Source organism: Sarcophilus harrisii, chromosome 3, assembly GCF_902635505.1.
Source record: "Sarcophilus harrisii chromosome 3, mSarHar1.11, whole genome shotgun sequence".
Classification (NCBI taxonomy): domain Eukaryota; kingdom Metazoa; phylum Chordata; class Mammalia; order Dasyuromorphia; family Dasyuridae; genus Sarcophilus; species Sarcophilus harrisii.
Genome location: NC_045428.1, coordinates 305819361 through 305838643, shown reverse-complemented (window position 1 = coordinate 305838643; position 19283 = coordinate 305819361). Strand labels below are relative to the sequence as shown.

Here is a 19283-nt window from a genome sequence, read left to right as displayed (position 1 = left end):
ATTAATACCTTAGCTTTAGTAGCAGTTAATGCACATATTTTTAGATCTTCATATCTCAGCTCCTGAAGATAACATTGCCATGTATTTAAACTTTGTTTCATATTGAGATATTTTTCAGTAATCTGAATTATTTATAAAGATATGAAATGTCCAGGGAATCAAAATTCAAAGCAACATTCTTATCTCCTTCTTACTTATTCCTTCTTGTTTTAAGTTCTTGAAAAAAAAGAAAGGAAACAAGTCATAAAAGTCTGAATAAAATTCTTCTCACTAGGACAAAATGATAAATCAAACCAAATGCTAAACATATTTTCCAGTTTTTTTTCTTTGTGAATTCTGCCAGAAATCACCATTTCCTTTTTTTGTTTTTTGGAGTAAATTTCAAACATCAAATAATAGTACATACCAAATATCAAAAGCATTTCAACCACTTTGCTTGGTTTTGGACACAACTGTTTAATAAGGCTATAGAAACTTGCAATATTTCTTGAGTAACATAACTCCTGATAGATTTTCAAAAACAAATATTTATTGGTTTCTTTTGTTTTTTACTTCACTTAACATTTTGCCTTGTGCTACTCCCTTTCCCCTCTTCCAAAGAGCCATTTCATATAATAAAGAATTTTGAAATATCTGTCAATATAGTGAAAAAAAAAATCTGTTGTTGTATTTAGTGTTCAATACCCATGGACTCTTGCTTCTATAAAGAAGAGTAGGAGGAAGTATCTGTTTATTCTTTATGTCAGCATTGTTTCAGGTATTTTTTGGTTATTTTTCCTTGCATTTCCATTTTTGTATTGTGCATGTTTTCCTTTCTCTGATTATTTCATTTTGCATTCCTTTATATTTGTGTCCCAAGTGCTTCTCTGTTTCTTACAGCACAGAGATATTCCATTATATTCATGGAGCAATTTGTTTATCCATTTCCCACTTTATGGGCATCTATTTTGTTGTCTTTTGACAGCATACTACAATGTTTTATATACATATATGTTGTATACATATAAAATATGTATATTTTATTTGCATTATTCTAAGTTGCTTTTCAGCATGGCTGGACCAATTTATAGCTTTCCCAATAGTATATTTGTGTACTTTTCTACAACTCCCGCACTAATTTAAATAGAATTTATAAGGAAAGTTTCATAATTGAAATGGTAATACTTTGCCATTCATATGACATGCATATATATTTGTGTGTATATGCATAATAATTTGAAAATTAAAACAATGTTCTTTTGTCTTTGATATATGTAATGTTATTCATAACATATACTATTGCATCTCATGTATATGTAAACATACACATGCACACTTTTGAAAATGCAAGTACTTAATGTATTGTTGGTGGAGTTGTGAAATGATCCAACCATTCTGGAAAGCAATCTGGAAACTATGCCCAGAGGCCTATAAAACTGTGCATATTCTTTCATATAGGAGGGAAAAGAACCCACATGTGCAAAAGTGTTTGTAGCAGCTCTTTTTCTGGTAGCAAAGAAGTGGATGCCCATTAATTGGGGAATGGCTGAACAAGTTGTATGTAGTACATGAGGGTAATGGAATATTATTGTTCTATAAAAAATGATTAACAAGCTGATCATAAAGAGGCCTGGAAAGGTTTACATGAACTGATGCTGAGCACAACAAGCAGAACCAGGAGTACATTGTATTCATCTGTGAAAGGCGTGGTTATTCTCAGTAGTTCAGTGAGCCAAAGGAATTTTGGTAGACTGGACAGAAAATGCCATCTGCAACCAGAAAAAGAATTAAGAAACCTGAATGTAAATCAACACATGCTATATTTCCTTCTTTTTTTTTCTGTTTTATTATCTCTCCCATGATTTTTCCTTTTTGCTTGATTTTTTTCCCAACATAATTCATAAAACAATGTGTATTAAAAATAAACTAAAAAAAATACACGTACTTATATTTGAAGTTTCAAAGTTGAAAGACATTGTAGAATTCATCTGGTTCATCCAGTTCACCTTGAATAATAATAATACCTGACATTCCCATAAGTGTTTTCAAAATTCTTTATCTCTCTCATTTAAGCCTTCAGCCATATTTTTAATATAGATAGCGTTATTTCTTCTTTTACAGAGATAGAAAATGAATCTACAAATAGCAAGTAAGTGTTGAAAACAGGAGTTCAATTCAGGTCTCCCTGATTCCATGTGAATTCCTGTTTGAAACTTAATGGAGGTTAAGTGATTTTTCCAGTCGCACAGGTAGCATAGATCCAAGCCTCTGACTCCAAATTCAAATTACACCACACATCCTCTCTTATATTTTTTTATCCCACTCATTTTGTGCCTGCTTGGCCATGAAGCAAAGCAAGTTATACAACACTGTGATTTCTTGAAATAATGGAGATTAATTAATTTGGAGAGAAGAAAGCACTGGAAGTAAGTTGTTACAGATGCAGTTTTAGAAGTGTATTAAGCACTTATTGCCAACTATAGGAAGGCATTTTATTAGGACTTGAAAAGTACATATGTGAATAGGAAAAAAAATGTATTAGATTGACTTTCCTGCTTATGTGTTCTTTGAAGATTATTTATAAATTTGGGAACTTAATACAATAGTTTTGTATAGAAGTTATTTTTTTAAAAAGTAATTAGGATTTAATCACCATTGTATTTGAAATGCATTAAACTTTCCATTAAAATAATACAGAACAATACTATTGTGCATGTGCATTATTCTCAGCCAGATTCTAAATGCCTAACTTGAGTTATTGGAGATGTGGGACTGTAGGGGATAGGAATATGTAGAAAAGTGACATCCTGTTTTTCCTCTTTCACAAAGGGAGATTTAGAAATTATGAGGAACAAAATGTTTCTTCAGACGTTCACATAATAACGTGATTTTTTCTTCCTCAGAATGATTTTAAAAAACTATGCAATTATAAGATTTTATGAAAAGTTATCTTCAAGTTCAGATCATCACAAGTTCTTATGTACTGAGGACAATAAACAAGACTCACATTTCTGTTGGTGGAGGTGTAATTCTTAAAATAACAGACTACCCTCTTTCCTTGTATGATGGATGACTTTTGATCTAGAAGTTGGTAAATGAGTTTTGTTTTGATTATATCAGAGAGGATTTAAATTAGTCTCTGAATTTAGTACCTTCTATTTATTTAGTTACTTTATTTTTGCTTAGCTAACTGGAGTTAAGTGACTTACCTATGGTCACACAATTAGGAAATTTTAAGTGTCTGAGATCAGATTTGAACTCAGATCCTCCTGATTTCAGGGCTGGTTCTGTTAGAGAACCACTGTGCCAACTAGCTGCCCCCTGTTTATATATTTATTGATAGAGATTGGGATGCATCTCTGTTTGTTGAAAAATTCAGAATATATAGTATGGTGTGGACTCTGTTATGTTGATTATTTTCTCCTATATTGATTGTTGATCAATCATTTGTTGATTATTTATATCCTATATCATGCCTATTTCTACATGTAGGCTGAGGAATCTACTACGGATCCTATCTTTACAAAGAAATATGAAACATCGGGGTAATCCTACTTCTCATTGTCATAGCAACAGCATTTGTAGGATATGTACTTCCCTGAGGACAAATATCATTCTGAGGTGCCACCGTAATTACCAACCTACTATCCACTATCCCCTATATCGGCACCACCTTAGCAGAATAAATTTGAGGAGGCTTCGCAGTAGACAAAGCAACCCTCACACGGTTCTTTGCCTTCCACTTCATCCTACCCTTCATCATCACAGCACTAGCCGTCGTTCACCTACTGTTCCTCCATGAAACAGGTTCTAACAACCCCTCAGGAGTCAACCTTGACTCAGACAAAATCCCCTTTCACCCCTACTACACCATCAAGGATGCCCTAGGCCTTATACTACTACTCCTCGTACTCCTCCTTCTAGCCCTATTCTCACCAGACTTACTAGGAGACCCAGACAACTTCTCACTGGCAAACCCACTAAACACACACCCTCACATCAAACCAGAATGATACTTCCTATTTGCATACGCCATCCTACGCTCTATCCCCAACAAATTAGGCGGGGTCCTCGCTTTACTAGCATCTATCCTAATCCTCCTAATCATCCCCCTACTCCACACAGCCAACCAACGAAGCATGATATTCCGTCCAGTATCCCAAACCTTATTCTGAATCCTTACTGCTAACCTAATCACACTTACTGAATCGGCGGCCAACCTGTAGAGCAACTATTTATCATTATTGGCCAGTTAGCCTCTATGCTCTACTTTCTACTAATTCTTGTCCTAATGCCACTCGCAGGCCTATTTGAAAACTCATCATGTTTTATACATAAAAAGTAAATTTTTGAATGAATTAATTAACAAAGGAACTTATAAAGATATGGAGGTTAGAAGGGGATACCTCTTTGACATGGGACCTAGAGATTCCTTAAAAATAAGCATATATATTCACTTAGCATCAGTTCATGTAAGTCTCAAAAAAAAAAAAAAAGAAAAAAATTTTTTTAAAAATAAGCATATATAAACTATGCTTTTAAAATTATGTTAAGTATAGTTTTGTGAAAAAAAAGTTATAACCGATAGATTTTTAGTGTTTCTAATGACATGTTGTTACATATTCATTTCCCCTGAATTTTCTTATTTCTCTTAATTCATTTTGTTGAAAAAATTTTCCCAATGGTTTGACATTTCATACTATTATCATCTATAATATTCTTTACATAAGAAAAGATGTTTTTCAGCAGTGGAAACAAATAATAGTACCTCACTTTTCTTCCTTTGAGTCACAGTAGTTGCTGTGAGAGAGCTGAAAGAACTAATAGAGGTAAAATGAGACCTGAAGTTTTGGGATTTATATATATAGACTTTAGGAGTGATAGAGGTACTGATTCTCACTCTTCTTTTCCACCCTGCATTAGGCTTCTTGAAACTCAAGACCTTAAGATTCTTTTTTAATTTAGGTTGTTGATCTGGATCACTAATAAAAGCTAGAGAAATTATGGTTGTTAATGAAAATATAGAATGTCTATTGTTTTGATGATTCCAGTCTTCATTGAAATTACCTGTAATATACAATGAAAAGTAAATGTTTGAATGTAGGGTATATACTTTGTATGATTGTATGCAAATGTCTCTAACTCCTGATTTTGTGGAGGACTTTTTATTTTGAAAAATAACCCTAGAGAAGATTTATTTAGGTAAAACCACTAGTTATTAAAATAAAGTTTCTTTATTTGGAAATTCTTCTTATTCTATAATAAAGAAAATATTCTTTATTACAAATTATTTGGATTACAAAGAATCCAAAAAGAGCATTTATAAACACTGAACACCTGCAAGAGTACATGAAAAGATAAATTTGCGTTTCATATTGCTTTAAAAGAAATAAGAAATTGCACAAACACACACATATATATGAACTGTCCCATATATATATATATATATATATATATTTAATTTGCTTCTGAATTTTTCCATGCATTTAAAAAAGTTTCCCTGAACTTTTTTTTGTTATTGTTATTACTGCTACCTTCCCCTATTAAAAAATAAGAAATAAATAAAAAGTTTGTATTAAATAAACATAATCAAACAAAACAAAGCTATATGATGGCAGGGTCAGAAAAGATATGTGACTTTCAGTACCTTTAGTATTTCATCTGTTAGGAGGTGGGTAACAAGCTTCCTCTTAAGTCTTCTGGAATCATGATCAATTATTGCTTTGATTATAATTCTTAAATCATTCAAAGTTGTTTTTCTTTCTGGTGTTGTCTTTGTATAAATTATTCTTTTGGTTTTCACTTCTCTGTATATTAATTCATAATCTTCAGGATTCTTTGAAATTGTCTCTATCATTTATTTTTCAGGACTTTGCCACTTATCATTTCTTATGAGGGAATAATATTCCTATACATTAGTATTTTGTTAAAACCATTGTAATGGTCTCTTTCTAATTTGATTGAGTTACTTTGGGATCTCTGAAAATTTCAGGATTCTCAAAGCATACTTATATCATCTTTCCTGCTGCATATTAATTCATTCTGCTATTGGTTGCAGAGCAGGATCCTTTTCAAGGCTTTTACTTCAAACTAAGTATCTATTTTGTGATAGAAGCAATACTAAAGTAGCATTTTAAAAAATTCTAAGTGTTTGTTCTAAGTGTCTGTTTTGTGATAAAAGCTATGTCACAGTAGCTACACAAAAAAGATTGATCTGTCAGGGGTGAATAGAAGTAAGTTGTGCTTATTATTAACCTACTTTATATAAATTCCTTTTTTCACCATTTTCTCATTCTTGTTTTTCTAGGTATTGATGCAGAACTTTATTATGTGAGAAATGATCTTATTAATCACTACGCACTATCCTTTAACCTGCTAGTACCCAGTGATACCAATTACCTTCACTTCACATGGTATGCTAAATCCAAGGTAAGAAAGTAATTAACCTATGTGAGTTTATGATTATAGGGGAATAAATAAATACTAATGAAACATGATTTTTAAGGAGATGAAATCTGTGGTTCTGAATCAAGAACAACTTTTAGAACATTCAGAAAAGATGGTTTTGCTTATTTTCCAATTTAAAGGACTTCTACAGAAGGACAAATCTATGACCAATTTGGTGTTTTAGATTGTAAGTCCATTCTTTTTATAGTTTCCCCAAAACCTAGAAATTCATTAGTTTAGATTATTAAAATAGCTCAGTCATTATTAACCTCTTGTGCTTTTCAGACTTTGATGATTATCTTATTTAAAAAAAGGTAAATGCTGACCCAGTAAGTTATCATATGTTTCAGAAAATAGCTTCTTATTTTAAGAACTTAGAGACAGTGTTTAAAAGATCTGTTCAATTAACACAAAATTGAGTACCTCCTTTGTTCCAAACATGATGCTAGAGATGCAGGTTCAAAAAATAAAGCAACCCATTGTCTTAAAGAATTTCTATTCCAGTGGAGGAGACAAGTACATGTATAAGTATATGAAGAATAAATATAATCATTCATTAGTCAGTAAATATTAAGAGCCTATTATGTGCCAGGAGATATAAAGGTAAAAGAAAGTTGTTGCTCTCAAGGAATTTACAGTCTAATTGAGGAGATACCACAGAAACATCTGTACAAACAGGATATATTTAGGATAAATTGAAGCTAATCAAGAAGTAAGGTACTAGAATTAAAGAGGGATTAGAGAAGCCTTCCTATAGAAGGTAGAATTTTAATTAGGACTCGAAGGAAGCCAGAATTTGGAGATGAGATGGGAAAATATGCCATGAGTGGAAGAAAATCAATGCAAATTCTGATTCAGGAGATGAAGTGTCTTGTATGAAGGACAGTGAAGAGGCTGGTGTCAGTGGATCAAAAGATATGTTTGGGAGTGGAGAACTGACGGAGGAGAGGATAAACAGAATGGTCAGTATAAAATCACTGTAATGAAAATTTTGTGTGGGAGGAGAATAGAGAAGGCTAGTTTGAATTAAAATGAACAAGAGAAGGAATAACGTTCAGTGAGACTAGAAACATAAGTTAAGTTCAAGTTGTGAAAGATTTTAGACATGTTTAAACATATTCAGTTAGCATATGTTCTGTAGTTGGTAATTCACTTATTGTTCTTTGTTAGTAATTATGAGGAAGTAGCATTGCATTTTGAGGGCAAAAAATAATCTTATACATATATTTGTTACTAAGGTTTAAATAATACATGTAGCAGCTCAGGCTGGGAGGGAATATTCCAGTATATAAATCACCAGTGGTTGAAACTCACTTGTTTGTGGAATTTCATTAAATACTTGTATCTCTTGAATCAATTCTGACATTTTTCATAATGATTTTTATTGGTGAGTGCACATTCTATGGTTAACTTTGTTAACATCGTTGATTTTGCTAATAGGTTATTTAAGTGCTTTTTTCTTGTGCAGAGAAGGCAGCTGAAAATGAAGACAATAGAGCATTTAGTGATTGATATAACCCAACAGCTATTCATGTTAAAAGAAAATGTATTTCTTGGAAATGCAAAACACCATGAAAATATATTTCATGTTGGGTTCTAAACAGAATTGGAAAGAAGGCCCTTGAGCCCCTGAGGGTACTTACCCAAATACTTCTGAATGACATAACTAGTTCGTTACTTACTGGGAAATTACTTTCAATTGTCAGAGCAAGACAAGTTTTTAAGTTTTTTTTGGGGGGGGTAGGTAAGAGGGGGTAAACTCAAAATCAAAAGGTTTTGGATATATATCAGTTTTTACTGTTTTATTCTTGGTCTCTAAAACTTTAAATAACAATTAGATCTGTTTAACTTAGGTTCTCTTTGTTATATGTATAGCCTCTATGCATTTCTAGGAACTCTGGATAATTTGTATTGCCAAGTGTTCACAAAATAGTGGCTAAATAAAATTGAGATAGTTGATATTACTTTAACTGTTTTGAGTGTCCTTTTAGGTAATATGAATGAGATTTCATTTAAGACATTTGACCCAATCTGGTGTGTATTTGAAGGACATAAAAGTGGCATGCTGTCATTCCCTAGCATATATATGTGTGTGTGTGTGTGTGTGTGTGTGTGTGTGTGTTTGCGTGTGTGTATGTGTATATATATTTTTATATATATATATGTATATATATATATATATATATATCCTTTTGCACTCTTTCTCTTTCTTTTGTGGTCCACTCCCCTTTTCCCCTTCTTTTTGTTCCCCCCTCCATACTGCCTGCTATTGATATCAATATATACATTTGTGCATATACATATATATATATACACATATATATACACACACACACACACATATATGCATGTATGGATGTATACAAATATACATATAAGCATTACCTGGACTTTACTGATTCTCACCACCAAAAAAAGTTGCTGACCCATAGTGTAGTAGATGTTCTTTGTTGATATCTGTAAGGAACAAAGTAAAGGAGGGACCTAAAACCTTTAAGTTAGTGATTATTTAAATTATTGTTCTCTTAGTTCAAACAGTCGCCTTTTCTTTTCTTTTTTTGTGTAATATTTCTTTTTTATATTATTTTCAAATTACATTTAAAAGTAATTTTTAACAGTTTTTTCAAAATTTTGAGCTGCACATTTTCTCCTTCCTCCCTTTCCCCATCAGTGGGGTGGTGAGCAATTTAGACTATAAATGTGTAGTTAATGCAAAATAGATTTCCATATTGGTCATGTTATGAAATACAGACCAAGAAAAAATAAAGTGTGTTTCTTTTTCCATTCAGACTCTTAATAGTTCTTTCTCTGAAGAGAGAACATTTTTCATTTTAAGTTCTTTGGGATTGTCTTTAGATTATTTTGCATTGCTGAGAATAGCTAAGTCATTTACAATTCATTATTGTTCAAGATATCTGTTACTGTGTACAGTATTGTCCTGAAATTGCTCATTTCACTCTGTGTAAATTAACATTAAGTCTTTATGGGTTTTTCTGGAAGCATCCTATTCATCATTTCTTACAGCACAATAGTATTATATTAGACTTGTAGCAAAATTTGTTCCGCCATCCCTCAGTAGATGGGAATTTCACTTTTTTTGCCATCACAAAAAGAACTGCTAGCAATATTTTTATAAATATAGGTCCTTTACCTCCCCCCTCTTTTTCCTCTTAATGGGCATACCCTCAGTTTCCAATTCTTTTCTTCCACAAAAAGAAATGCTAGAAATATTTTTGTGCATAAAAGTCTTTTTTCTTTATTCTTTTATCTTTTCTGGGATGCACACCTACTAGTGCTATTGCTGGGTCAAAGAGTATGTGCAGTTTTGGATATAGTTCTAAATTGTTCTAAAATGATTGGATCATTTCAAAACTCCACCATCAGTTCATTAGTGGTCCAATTTTCCCATATCTTTCCCATCACTTATTATTTTGCTTTTCTGTCACTATTTTTCTTCAAATAATTTATATAGTATTGAGATTAATTGTTCCTTAAATGTTTGGTAGAATACACTTGTAAATTCATGTGGTCCTGGAATTTTTTTTCCTCGGGAAGCTCAGTTATGATTTGTTAAATTTCTATGTCTAAGATAGGGTTATTTAAGTATTCTCTTTTTTCTTCTGTCAATCCAGCCATTTATATTTGTGTAACTATTCATTCTTTTAACTTAGATTTGTCAGTCTTACTGACCTGTTATTGGGCAAAGCAATTCTTTTTTTTTTTTGATTATAGCTTTCTATTTACAAAATATTGACCCTTGCAAAACCTTATGTTCCAAATTTTCCCCTCCTTCCCCTCTCCCCCTCCTCTAGATGGCAGGCAGTCTAATACATGTTAAATATGTTAAAGTATATGTTAAATCCAATATCTGTATACATATTTATACAGTTATCTTGCTGCACATGAAAAATCTAATCTAGAAAGAAAGAAAACCTGAGAAGGAAAATAAAAATGTAAGCAAACAGTAACAGAAAGAGTAGAAATGCTATGTTGTGATCCACACTCATTTCCCATAGTTCTCTCTCTGGGTATAGCTGATTCTCTTTACTGAACAATTGGAACTGGTTTGAATCATCTCATTGTTGAAGAGAGCCACATCTTTCAGAGTTGATCATTGTATAATGTTGTGGGCAAAGCAATTCTAAAAAATTCTTTTAATTTCATATTTATTGGTGATGTGTTCTCATCCTTTTCATTTTTGATAATCTGTCCTTTGATTTTCAGTAATTCCATTTCAGTGTTTAACTGGGGATTTAAATTTGTTCTTTTTCTGTTGTTTCATTAATCTGTTCTTTTTTTTTTAATTGATGTATATATTTAGAGAAAAAAAAAATTATCTTCTTTAGCTGCATTCCACATATTTTTGATATGTTGTCTCATTGTTGTTATTCCCTTTAAGGAAATTATTGATTATTTCTAGATTGGGTCTTTGATCCATTTATCCTTTAGAATTAGATTGTTTAGTTTTCAATTAATTTACAATCTGTGCTTCTATGGCCCTTTCTTTATTAAATGTAAATTTTTGTATTATAGTCTGGAAGGATGGACTTAATATTTCTGCTCTTCATTTTTTTGGTGAGATTTTTATGTCCAAATATATGGTCAGTTTTTTGTGAAGGTGCCATGTATAACTGAGAAAAAGTAATATTAGTTATTTTTCAATTGTGTTAGACTCTTTGTGACTTCATTTGAAGTTTTCTTGGCAAAGATACTGGAATATGCCATTTCTTTGTCCAACCCATTTTACAGATAAGAAAACTGAGACAAACACAGCTAAGTGACTTGTCTAAGGTCAGTAACTAGTGTCTGAGACTGGATTTGAACCCAAGAAGATTAATCTTCCTGATTTTAGACTTGACACTTTATCCAAAAAAGTATACTTTTTTCTATTCCTATTCAATTCAGTTTTCATCAGAGGTCAATCATATCTTATCTAACTTTTTAAAAATTCTATTCATCTTCTTAACTTCTTTTTTAATTTTTTTATGGTTAGATTTATTTAGCTTTGAGAAGAAAAAGTTGAGATTTCCCCATTAGTATAGTTTTACTGTCTATTTCCTTCTGCACCTCATTTAATCCTTTAAGAATTTGGATGTGTCATTTTGTGCATATATAGTTAGTATTGATGTCACTTCATTTTCTGTGGAATCTTTTAGCAAGATGTAATTTCCCTCTCTGTCTTTTTAAATTAATTCTGTTTTTGCTTCTGCTTTGACTGGGATCACAATTATCACACCTGACCTTTCTGCCTCAAGTGAAGCATAATAGATTCTGTTCTACCTCCTTGTTTTAACTTTATACCATTCTCTTCTTTCAAGTGTATTTCTTATAAATAACATTTTTGGATTCTGGTTTCTGATCCATCATGCTATCTGCTTCTGTTTTAGAGATACATTCATTCCATTTCTTAGCTTTATTTTTTCCTCTACTACTTTTTGATTTTGAAAATCATTTTTTAGCTTTTTCAGAAATTCTTATTGAGTTTATGTCTAAATTGATTTTTTTTTCCTTTGAGGCTTTATTTGTAGCTATTGTGTATATGATTTATGAGATACACACAGATATTGAGCTATATCTTTATATGTGTACAAAGACATTGCTGTTTTCTAGTTTATATTTTGATCTGCTTTTTATGGTTAGGCTTTTTTTTTATTTGTTTGCTTTTTTTTCTATTCTATTTCTTAACTTTATGTTAAAGTTGAGCTCCTTTCTTGAGGTAGTGATGGGAGATGCACTTGTCTCTAGCTTTAGAGAGATATACTGTTTTTTCATACTCTTGATTTCACAGCTACTTCAGGGGATTTGGAAATTTATAATGAATACATTATACTTTCCCCATGAAAAAGAAGTTCTTTGATGATAGAAACTTCACCAGGCAAGTGTTTGGGTATCTTTGCATTTTTCCCTTGATCCTATTGGAATGACCTCTAGTATTTTCCATTCCAGATTTTGCTATTTAGTTTTAGTTACTTTTCAGTTTTTGAAGGGATGGTCTTTATATTCTAATGCTTAAACATTTTTTTTTTAAAAAACAACAACAGAAATTGGTGCTGTATGCTATCAAAAACTGTTATCTTTTGGTATAACTGTAATTTTTGTTATTTTTAAAAATTAAACTATTAGGTTTATGACTCCTAATAATTGACTAACTCTTCATTCCAGCCATAATATATAATCTCTTAAAATGTTTTACTATAGCCTCTTTGCTAATGTTTTAGTAAATATTTTTGTATTAAATCATTAGAAATGTTGGTCTGTAAATTTCTTTTTCTTTATTTCTCCCTAGTTTAGGTGTCAGTATTATATTTGTCTCATAAAAGGAGTTTGATAGAATTCCTTCTTATTCAGTTTTCAGAAATAATTTTTTTTAATATCAAGTCTTCTTGAATCCAGGCCAAGTTATATTCACTCCATTACTTAGTTTCCTGAGTGAGGTGATCTCAGTAGAAAGTCCACTATTAAGGAAGATTTAAGAAGAAAAGCTTCTTGCAGAAGGTGGGACTTTATCTGAGACCTGAAGGAAGCTAGACAGTAAAGATGTGGAGGAATTCTAGGCCTCTGGGAAAGCCATTGAAAGTGGCTTTTGAGTTGGGGGAGGAATAGTCTTGTGTGTGGAAAGCAAGAAAGAAGCCAGTGTCTCTGGATCAAGGATCTTGTAGGAGTGGAAGAATTGACAGAAGTAAGATGGAAGAAAATTGAAAAGTTAAGAAGGGACAAGTTTATTCAATATATCAAATAGAGGTGAACATGGTCAGGCTGGCCTGGCCCTTTAAGAAAATCATTTTGATAGCTGAGTAGAAGAGGGTGTGGAATGGCAAAAGACTTGAGACAGGGAGACCAGTCAGTCAGCAGGCTTTTGTATTATTCTAAGCTTGAGGTGATGAGAATCTAAGTGAGGGTGATAGGATTTCAGAAGAGAGAAGGGGGCATATTCCAGGGATGCTGTGAAAGTAAACAACAGTCCTTGGCCAAAATGGCATCTGAAGAATAAGAGAAGTAGAGGATGGTACCCAGGTTGGAAGTCTTGAGTGACTGGAAAGAATTCAGTTCGGGTAACTACATGATACAGTAGAGCCCAGGACTTGGAGTCAAGAAGACCTGAGTTTAAATCCTGCCTCCTATACATTATGTGTATAGGACCTGGGCAAATCACTAACTTCTCTCTGTCTGTTTCCTCATTTATAAAACAGAAGTTTCACTAGTCTGCTTTGAAACTTGTTGGATTTGCAGGAAAAAAAATGCTTAATCAGTGGACGCTTACTTGGCTCTCATTGTACTTGGTTGTTGTCTTGGTTGATCAATAGGGATGTGAAGTTGGCAAGGCAAAATGCCCAGCTCCTGATGCCACTGCTGCTGTCTTCAGCCATGGGCAGCTCCTTTCCAGCAAAGACAGTTTGTAGTATTGTCAGGTTGGAGCCCATGGTTGGCAGGCAGGTTGTGGAGCAGACTAATTGACTGCTGTGTATAGTCTTCCAGTTCCCAAAACAGTAATACTCGAAGGGACACAAAGTGGCTGCCATTCTCAGTAGAAAGAGAAAAAACAAGAACAGTGGTGCTGATGTGAACAAAGGCAGGAGGCCAGGTGGAGATGTCCAGAAGTTTGGACAACATGGAGTGAGGTGAGAATATAAAGGTTGTGGTTCCTCTCTGGAAGTGAATTGGGTCAAGAAGGGAGGAGCCAAGCTCAGTTCGCTTGTTTTTCTGCACTTGGAGCCTCACTTCCTCCTTTGGGAAACTGGCTGAGGAGGGATAGTTAGGCTGCGGAATGCAAATATATTCCTTATGGGAAAAATTCATTTGGTGTTGTACTTAATGTTTTTGCCACTTATCTTTTGGAACCAATTAAGCAGTACTGTTACTGCTGTAGTTTAATTTGGTCTCTATAGCTAACTGATATTCATATAGCACTTTTAAGTTTACATAGCACTTTACATAGTAACTAATTTGATCTTCACAACAGCATTATCATAAAGATGCTATTATTACTCCCATCTTCTCTCTTTTTCTGAGACTTTTCCAGTAAACTCTCCTCCATTTAAAACTGCCTACCTTAATGTATTATGTATAACAGAATTTTTTGGCCACAATCAGAGACTGCCTGGGATTCTCTAGTATTAACAGCCCATAGGAATTATCTATTTAAATTATTCAAAACTGTTTAAGGACTATTATTGTTAGAATTCTCAAGGAACATGTCATTGGTACTGGTAGCAATAAGAAACTCTTATTTGCTTATGACTTAAGACTTTCAGTAAAAAATTTGAGAGTTTGAGAGAAGGCTTTATAATAAATATGCTTTTATAATCTGTTTTCTGTTATTGCCAGTTATATTTATGGCTGCTTCTTCGAGTAAATGAAAATAAGTATGTGGTAGTTGGGAGAATTTTGTGTAAATATGAAATATACATATAATAAAGACATGACTTTGATTGCAGATTATATATATGTGTGTATGTATATATATATATATATATATATATATATATATATATATATATATATATGATATTCCTCTTATAAGGTCTTGTTTTCTACTGAGAGGATCCAGCCAAAGTATAACTTTTCTTTTTCAAATATTTATATTTTCAATAGTGTCCTTCTCTTTGGGACTTTGGCTCATTCAATTTTTATGGTAAACAAATAGTGACCAAATTTCCTTTATTTTAGTAAATTTTTCATGGATAGATTTACATTTGTGAATTAGGCTATATCAAAGCAGAGGGAATCTTACTTGGCTATTTTTCTGTTCACATGCCTGGCACTGTTTTATTTTCAACAAAAATTTGGATGAGAACTGTAATAGTTCTCAACTTATGAATATAAGTTATAATATAATCACTGCACTAGTAAAAAAAAAATACCTCTTTGACTGACTTGGCTGTCTAAGAAAGTACCTTTTTTATTGTTTCTGTCAGTGGTGACTCTCCTCTTTGTTAATATTTCCACACTATTTGTTTAAGGTTTAGCACAGTACTTGGCACATAGTAATTGCTTAATAAATGTATATTGATTGATTGTCTTGATGCCAGTCCATTTTATTCATTTTCACAATCATTTCTCATCTTTCTACTTTCCTTCTAGAACTAATTCTTTTTCACTCACTACCCTTTACCTTTACTTGGTCAGCCCTTCCATATCATTGGAATTGATTTCATCTTATCAGTGCTATATCAAGTGCCTCCTTCTTAAACTAATTTATTTGCATTTACTGACTTGCTCAGTTTCCTGAGCCATCACAGCCTTGCTAATGGAGTGGACTCCTTGAATTTGCAAATGCATTTTCCTCAATTGCCACTGGAATCTTTTCTCACCAGAGATAATCATTTCTAGTACATTATTAGATTGTGAATTCCTTGAGGGCAGGGACTTTTCCTTGCCTCTTTTTATCCTCATTTTTTAGCAGTGTGCCTGGCTCTCCAGTGGGTACTTTATATTTATTAATTAACTGCTGTTTAGAAATAGAGGAGTCTGTACCTATTGTTAGGACTACAACAGTGGATAGGATAGGTGCTCCTGTGATTTCACATTGAAATTACCCTTTCAAAATTATCTAAAGCCAAATTATTAAGTTACATAAGAAAATTAGTTTTGAAATTTTTGTAATATTTACTTCTGAACTCAAAAATAACAATTCAGCTTGATTACTTTATTATTTTATTTTCCAAATGACTTTTGACAGTTGTGCAAAATTTTATTGACATTTATTGATTGTTTTTATGTTATATTTATTTCCCAGTATATCCTACTTCCTCCCATATTGTTTAAAAAAGAATCAAAAACAAAGAGGAAGAAAATAATTAGTTTGTTTAAAACTAGTAAACATATGAATCAAGTATACATATTAATATTCCATGTCCATAATTCCTCCTTTCATTGAAGAAGATAGCTGGGTGGAGATACTCTCATTTTCCTTTTTCAGTTAAATCAATAAGTATTTATTAAATACCTTCTTTGTGCAAATACAAAAAATGAAATACCTAGTTCGAATGAGCCTATGTTTGAATGGGGAAGACATCATGTATCTATTAAAATGTATACTATATAAATAAAAAGTTTATATATATACAAATACACTCAAACATATACACACAAAATTATTATTAGGTAACACAGCCAGGTACTGATTAGTGTAGTGAATCCTGTGATGTGGTCATATTATTCGAATTTGTAATACATATTTCTATTGAACTGGAACAAATTACCCCATTTTACATGATTACCACTTCAAATAGTTCAAATTTGAATATATAGAACTATTTCCTGGGATTCATTATTCTCACTGATCAGAACCTGTGTATAGTGGAAACTTTAGCAAATTATTCACATTTTATTTATACATAAAATTATTAGATAAATTGTATATAAATATACTTTCTTGTGTATAAAAACTATATAAAATAATCATACAAGTGTTAGTAAATAGTAAGTAGAAATCACATTTTTCTGGTTCCAGTCTGGTGAAACCCTAACTCTCTGCTACCACCTGGTGGTCTTAGACATAGGTGTTCTGAGGAGAGAGCTTATATATCATCTTTATAATCAATCAGTGAGGGCATTAATTAAATGCCTTTTCGTAGGTACCAAATTCTGCAGATACAAAGGAAAAAATTAAAAAAAAATCCCTATCCTCAAGATGTTATATTCTAATGGAAGAACTGTGATATGTACACAAATAAATATGTAATTTTCAAAATGAATATTTTTATTAACCATTTGAATTCTCATCCTATGTTGCCTTTTGTTATTTTTCTTAAACAAATTGTTTCCTTCAACTAAACTGCAAATTTAGGGAGGATAGGTTCCTTACTTTATCCTTATTTGTAATCTTCCAAGTAGCTTAATACAATGTGCCATTTACTGTAAACATTCAGTAAAAGCTTGCTGAATGAATGGATGGATAAGTGAAATTTCCACCTCTATCATTTGTTGATTCTCTTATAGGTAGAAGAATTATTTAGAGGGGGGAAACATTGGGGATAGGAATGAACTTCAGAACATATTACACTATCTCATGCAATGAAAATTTATGAAAAATAGAACTAAATTTTATAGGATCCCAAATAGTTGACCATAAATACGTAAATATTAGCTAGATAGTTGAAATTTAGTTTAGAATTAAGATCTTTCATGCTATTTGAGATAAACTGTGGAGTAGCCATCATGCATTCTGTAAAAGGGCCTCCTTGATATTTCATGACTATCTTCAAAATAAGTTGGCAGTTCAAGGGTTATTCAGCAAGTCCCTTGAATTCTAAGAACCACTGGTGTAGAAGTTACTGACCTTTTGGGGTAATTTCCATTAGCTGTCTGGTAAAGTGTAGATCTATCCTTAGAATGTTTTTAAGTACATAAAATACAGAGGATTACAAAGGAAAACCAATTATGTTGAAATATAGTTGTAAAAATATAAAACAAAGTTAAAGGATTCCAGGTTGGGTTCTTACACTAGTGGCTGTTTGTAAGTATAAGAAGATTTTTTGAAGAGGACCATGACATCAAGAAGATGATGTTATGACTTACAGCATTGGATTTAAGTGAAGCAGAGCTTTTGTAGTCACCAGTCTTACTCTCCTTTGAAGCTATCTGGATTCAATGGAAAGATATAGATTAGGATGACTGAAGATGGCCCCCAGAAGACAGTATAGTGCAGGGGTCCTCAAACTTTTTAAATAGGGGGCCAGTTCACTGTCCCTCAGACTATTGGAGGGCTGGACTATAGTAAAAACAAAAACTTTGTTTTTTGGGGCTTTAAATAAACTTCATTGCCCTGGTGAGGGGGATAAACGTCCTCAGCTGCTGCATCTGGCCCTCGGGCAGTAGTTTGAGGACCCCTGGTATAGTGCAATGGAAAACAGGATATGCTTTGGTATAATGAAAAGTATATGGATTAGAATCATAAAAAGCTTTTTTTTTTTTTTTTTTTTTTTTTTTTTTTTTTTTTTGGCTGAGGCATTTGGGGTTAAGAGACTTGCCCAGGGTCACACAGCTAGGTATTGTTACTGGTCTGCAGCTAGATTTGAACTCAGGACCTCCTGCATAAAAGCTATTTTTAAATTCCTTCTCTGGCACTAGAGCGTGACCTTAAGTTACAACTTCCCTGAGCCTCAGTTTCCTTATTTGTAATGAGAAAAGATTAGATAAGATTTACTCTGAGGTTCTATGTGTTGCCCTTATGTCTAGACTTCAAATTGTAAGAACTGGGTTCCCTACATCTGCCACTTATTACCTATGCATGACCTCAGTCATCACATTTTAACCATTGACTTTTCTAAGTTTCAATTTCTTTATGAGCAGAATGAAGGACTTTGGATTAGACAACTACTTCCCCTTCCCAGATCCTTTCTAGTTCTAAAGCCATGATCCTATAACCCTAAGACTTGAATAAAAGAATAAGGAAGCAATTCAAGAATTATAGTTTCAGAAGCCAACAAAGCATTTCAAATTAACAAGCATTAATTACATACATGTCAACTTCTCATTTTACAGATGAGGAGACTGAGATCCAAGGAAGTTGTGACTTTTTTTTCTTTTTTTTTTTGTTGAAACAATTAAGATTAAGTGACTTGCCCAGGGTTCCACAGTTAGGAATATTAAGTGTCTGAGGCCACATTTGAACTCCGTCCTCCTGACTTCAGGGCTGGGGTTCTATCCATTTTATCATCTAGCTGTCCCAAAGTCATGGCTTTTAAAGGAAGGAACTTTATTTTTACTTCATTAATAATCTAGAAAATTGACTTAAAACATAAAATCTTTATATTCAATATCGCAATAAAGGTATTTCAAATACAATGTTTTAAATTTATAGAGCCAATAAATAAATCCCCCTAATAATGTCCTACACTAATCTGACCACAGAA

General features: G+C 32.5%; 1 protein-coding gene across 3 annotated transcripts in view; it reads left to right on the top strand.

The window, feature by feature from the left end:
- Positions 1 to 19283, top strand: part of RYK (receptor like tyrosine kinase) — a 96891-nt gene that overhangs the window by 14386 nt on the left and 63222 nt on the right. For all 3 annotated transcript variants that reach the window (XR_004233002.1, XM_031959762.1, XM_031959761.1), the window contains exon 2: positions 6287 to 6408. Coding sequence is in view for 2 of the 3 variants with exons in the window: in XM_031959762.1 (XP_031815622.1) it covers positions 6287 to 6408 (122 nt within the window). In the remaining variant the exon portion in view is untranslated. The remainder of the gene's footprint in view (positions 1 to 6286; positions 6409 to 19283) is intronic.